This window comes from Carassius gibelio, chromosome A15 (genome assembly GCF_023724105.1).
Source record: "Carassius gibelio isolate Cgi1373 ecotype wild population from Czech Republic chromosome A15, carGib1.2-hapl.c, whole genome shotgun sequence".
NCBI classification, from domain to species: Eukaryota; Metazoa; Chordata; class Actinopteri; order Cypriniformes; family Cyprinidae; genus Carassius; species Carassius gibelio.
This window is the reverse complement of record NC_068385.1, coordinates 20,851,657-20,857,475: the sequence shown is the minus strand read 5'-3', so window position 1 is coordinate 20,857,475 and position 5,819 is coordinate 20,851,657. Positions and strand designations below refer to the sequence as shown.

The window sequence follows — 5,819 nt, the reverse complement described above, 5'->3', positions numbered from 1 at the left end:
AGTATGACTTACAGAAGATATACTTAGCGTACGAACATGTCGGGAATTGTGCTACAAGGTTAAGAGAGAGGTTAAGGAATAGGTTAAGAATTACTTAGTGATAAGAACGTTTTGGGGAACCGGGCCTTGGTTGGTTAACTTGACTTGTGGCACTAGAACTGATTTATGGCCTCCGGTTGCCTTCCTGAGGAATTTGGCTCATGTGTCAACCACAGCCCTGATCGACTGTTTAATTTGTCTGGTTCGAGTCAGATAAGCTACAATATGTTGATACTTATGCAACATATTAGTGTTCTAACGTTATAATCCTAGCTTGGAATAGAGTCTATCATACATGTAGTTGGTTAAGATGATTTAACAAGTTTATACAATTCTTCCTCTCCTATAGTAGAGAATGAGTGGAATTGTTCCAAACTATTTTTTGTATACAAAACAAATATAATTTGAAATATATAATAATGTAATTACAATGTTGCTATACATTTACATACCGTAAAAGTAATTAACATCTGTTTTGAAAGAACAGCATGCAAAAAAAAGAAAAAAAAAATGATTTAATAACAATATTTTTATGTGAGTGCTTATTTGCACATTACTTTTATGATGTTTGATACTGCATAGTTTGACATATTTTTAAAACGATTCTCAAGAGAGATTATTTAAAGCAATTAGCATGAGACCAAGTCTCAATATATATTAGACCAAATCTCCCTTTTACACAACACTCTGACAAACATACAAACAGAGACTGTGGTAAGATATGTCATTCACCCTTTAATTTCAAATTAACTTACAAATAATGTTATTCTAATTAATCAATAATGATAGCATTATAATAAGTATTTGCATATTATTCCAGATGCAGCCACCACTGGAGAATGAGTCCATTGTCTTGGTATTCACACTCTCTGGACTAAATGAAACGATGGGAAAAAGATTTGTGTTTTTTTCTTTGACTGCACTGTATTATCCATTTATTGTGTTGTGTAATGTGATAATAATTTACACTGTAATCTCGCATAAGAAGCTTCATGAGCCAATGTATGTATTTATATGTAATTTGTGTATGAATGGACTTTTTGGCACAGCTGGATTTTACCCTAAATTCATGTATGATTTATTATCCCAATATCACTTGATTTCTTATGCTGGATGTTTGGTTCAGATATTTGTCATTTATTCATCTGTTCTATGTGACTTTTCAACATTAACAGTGATGGCATATGACAGATATGTGGCAATATGTAGACCACTGGAGTATCATTCAGTAATGACCAATCAGAGAATTATTGAATGCATCCTTTTCTGCTGGCTTTCTCCATTTTTTTGCATGTGTGTTGTAATTGTGTTAACATCGAGGCTAATCTTATGTGGCTCTAGTATTGAAAAGCTATATTGTGAAAACTGGTCAGTTGTTAAACTGTCGTGTTTTTCTACAACAGTAAATAATGTGATTGGGTATGTAATCATTATTATATATTTTGGACATGCAGTATTGATATTTTGCTCATACATTCACTTGATTGGAAAATGTAGAAAGTCAAAAGAGGGCAGAAACAAATTCATACAAACTTGTGTACCACATCTGCTTGCATTGCTCAATGTGAGTTTTGCATTACTGTTTGATGTGCTGTACACTCGGTATGGTTCTATGACAATGCCTCAAGATTTGCGTAATTTCATGGCACTAGAATTTCTACTCGTTCCTCCCATGTTAAATCCCCTTATTTATGGACTAAATCTGACAAAACTACGGAAGGAAGTATTGAGACTTTTTAAAAAAGAAGTATAAATATTTGAGTAAAGTTTTCTTTGTTAAAATATAGATTTTTGCTATCTTAAACACTGTGAAATAACTTGCATTTCCCCTCTATTTTTCTGAAACAATGTACAATTTGTTGTGGCTAGTATGTTTTTCTTTTTTTTTCTTCTTTTTTTGTCATATGTATTAAACTATATTGATTTAACTGTCACCTTGATAATATTTTTTACTGTATGCTCATGCTGTTATGCTCATGCTGTTATGTGTAATTAATATATATATACAGTCTTGTTCAAAATAATAGCAGTACAATGTGACTAACCAGAATAATCAAGGTTTTTAGTATATTTTTTATTGCTACGTGGCAAACAAGTTACCAGTAGGTTCAGTAGATTCTCAGAAAACAAATGAGACCCAGCATTCATGATATGCACGCTCTTAAGGCTGTGCAATTGGGCAATTAGTTGAATTAGTTGAAAGGTGTGTGTTCAAAAAAATAGCAGTGTGGCATTCAATCACTGAGGTCATCAATTTTGTGAAGAAACAGGTGTGAATCAGGTGGCCCCTATTTAAGGATGAAGCCAACACTTGTTGAACATGCATTTGAAAGCTGAGGAAAATGGGTCGTTCAAGACATTGTTCAGAAGAACAGCATACTTTGATTAAAAAGTTGATTAGAGAGGGGAAAACCTATAAAGAGGTGCAAAAAATGATAGGCTGTTCAGCTAAAATGATCTCCAATGCCTTAAAATGGAGAGCAAAACCAGAGAGACGTGGAAGAAAACGGAAGACAACCATCAAAATGGATAGAAGAATAACCAGAATGGCAAAGGCTCAGCCAATGATCACCTCCAGGATGATCAAAGACAGTCTGGAGTTACCTGTAAGTACTGTGACAGTTAGAAGACGTCTGTGTGAAGCTAATCTATTTTCAAGAATCCCCCGCAAAGTCCCTCTGTTAAAAAAAACGCATGTGCAGAAGAGGTTACAATTTGCCAAAGAACACATCAACTGGCCTAAAGAGAAATGGAGGAACATTTTGTGGACTGATGAGAGTAAAATTGTTCTTTTTGGGTCCAAGGGCCACAGGCAGTTTGTGAGACGACCCCCAAACTCTGAATTCAAGCCACAGTACACAGTGAAGACAGTGAAGCATGGAGGTGCAAGCATCATGATATGGGCATGTTTCTCCTACTATGGTGTTGGGCCTATTTATCGCATACCAGGGATCATGGATCAGTTTGCATATGTTAAAATACTTGAAGAGGTCATGTTGCCCTATGCTGAAGAGGACATGCCCTTGAAATGGTTGTTTCAACAAGACAATGACCCAAAACACACTAGTAAACGGGCAAAGTCTTGGTTCCAAACCAACAAAATTAATGTTATGGAGTGGCCAGCCCAATCTCCAGACCTTAATCCAATTGAGAACTTGTGGGGTGATATCAAAAATGCTGTTTCTGAAGCAAAACCAAGAAATGTGAATGAATTGTGGAATGTTGTTAAAGAATCATGGAGTGGAATAACAGCTGAGAGGTGCCACAAGTTGGTTGACTCCATGCCACACAGATGTCAAGCAGTTTTAAAAAACTGTGGTCATACAACTAAATATTAGTTTAGTGTTTCACAGGATTGCTAAATCCCAGAAAAAAAAAAATGTTTGTACAAAATAGTTTTGAGTTTGTACAGTCAAAGGTAGACACTGCTATTTTTTTTAACACACCCCTTTCAACTAATTGCCCAATTGCACAGCCTTAAGAGCGTGCATATCATGAATGCTGGGTCTTGTTTGTTTTCTGACAATCTACTGAACCTACTGGTAACTTGTTTGCCACGTAGCAATAAAAAATATACTAAAAACCTTGATTATTCTGGTTAGTCACATTGTACTGCTATTATTTTGAACAAGACTGTATATATATAAAATATATGTCCAAAGTGTGTGGAAAAAAGTAAGAAATTACAATTATAACTGAAAAAATAAATAAAAACAAATACAATTCTAAACTATGTTCTTTAACTTTGTTTTACAGACCACCGGATTATCTTTTACATTTTTATAAAGTTGAAGATCACTTCACATTTTAAGGTTGTCTGAGTAATTATACATGTCTCTAAACAAATGTTTAGGGAAATAATTACAACTCTTAACATTTTCACATTGCCTTCACAAACTGCTCTAAATGCAATGACTGATTCATTAATTTTCTAAAACTTTTCTCCTCAGGTAATGTAGCACTCCTATACCTTCTCTTTTACAGCTTAGTAAGGAGCAGCACCAGGTTCAATATAAGAATTCCTCAGAGATGACCAGGCCTGTATTAATACCACATAGTGTCCCTGGAAAACCCAAAGTCCCCCCCTTCATAGTAGCCTATCTTGGTACCACAATGTTTTTCTACCACAGGCATATTTATACATTTATAAATTTATTTATTCAATCAATCTCCAACACCAACACTCATAGATACAATGAGTAAAAAAAAAACAAAAAACAGTTAAGATATTTTGTTTTGATATTTTTGTTTTATTTGTCACACCATAGGACATTGTCACACTGAAGGATAGAAATGTTATTTATTAAATTATTTATATTTAAAGCTGCGGTAGGTAACTTTTTTTTATTTTCCCATCTAATTAGCATATTATGACGTCATATGGGGGTGGCCATCTTGAATTATAGAATTTTCATGAAAAGTCACGTTTAAATAATAAAATGCAGCACTTCTTTTCCCCAAAAAATTTCCCTCACCTTCTGTGTGCTATATTGCACAATACTGAATGCTCAGGTCAACATATGTTGTAAGTAGTAAACAAACTGTGTAAATCATTACTAATAAATGGTAGAAACAAACCGAATGCATGTAGCAGTTGGGATTTTCAATTTACTACATGCAGCAGGCACTCTGTTTCCATGTATGGGGCACATGTATATTATTCATATTCTAAAAAAATATATTTTTACAAAAGTTACCTACTGCAGCTTTAATTTGGAATATGTCAAAGGAGAAAGTTTAATTTTGATTAAAAAAAATATCAACGTATTTTTTTTTAAAATTGTCGACAAAATCCAGTGTCAATCAATATGTAACTAAAACTCTTATAGCCCCCTGCTATATGTGTGGCTGAGCTAAATATGATTGATGTTCAAACTATGTTCGTTAAGATGTGAAAGGAGTTTTTAAAAACTATATGGCTACTCTTTTTAAGGCATCATTTTTATTATATTTCCTTTTTGCATTTTTCTCTTAGAATCTCCTCCCTTCTGTGTGGATCCCTGATAATTTTCTGTCTATATTTGTCTTCTCTCTTCCAATAATTTATCCCCAACAATTCTTTATATCTCAAAAACATATGTTATACTTATTTTCATGACATTTCATAACCGTACAAATTTTGTGTAAAAACCTCAGAAAATATTTTAATGTAATTATTTAATTTTAGAACACTGAAAATTATAATTTAAAAAAATAGTAAAAAGGAGTTAAATAAATCTTATTTGATTATTTAAAATGCCTCTTAAAGAGACCTTGTCATGTGATGTGGCATCTTTGTCCTGTGGTATGACAGTACAAGCGTCACACCAGAGGACATTTTAGCCCTTTTCTGTCAATTAATGACCTTGCTATTCTGGTCTAACCTATCATTATCGGTTTGCAAGACACATTTGCATAATTTTCCTTAATTACTTAACAAAACATAACACTTTTGTAGTGGGGTAGGGCAGTGGTTCCCAAAGTAGGGGTCGCGGGACCCCGGCGCAGGGGTCGCGAGATGATTTCGATATAGGCTTTATATATTTTTGTTTCAAGTAATTTAACTCTTTCGCATCGCACGTACGATCACACCCTATGTGATCAGTCTACGCTAGTCCCTGGAGTGTACGACCACACCGGTCAGTGCATGACGTGAAATTCAAATGTGCTCTCGCGATTTGGCTGGCGCTGAGCCAGAGACAAGTGCGCTCAGAGCTGTCATCACAACTTTTCAGTGTTTTCAACCACATAATGTTTATTTTAGGTTTCAGACATATAAGTACTAGAAAAAACAATACATT

The 5,819-nt window shown here is 34.2% G+C and overlaps 1 protein-coding gene across 1 annotated transcript; it reads left to right on the top strand.

Moving 5' to 3' along the window:
• Positions 1–859: 859 nt before the first annotated feature.
• On the top strand, positions 860–1,792 carry LOC128028722 (olfactory receptor 6N1-like). Its single transcript, XM_052616045.1, has one exon. The coding sequence runs from the start codon at positions 860–862 to the stop codon at positions 1,790–1,792; it is 933 nt and encodes a 310-aa protein (XP_052472005.1).
• Positions 1,793–5,819: the final 4,027 nt, after the last annotated feature.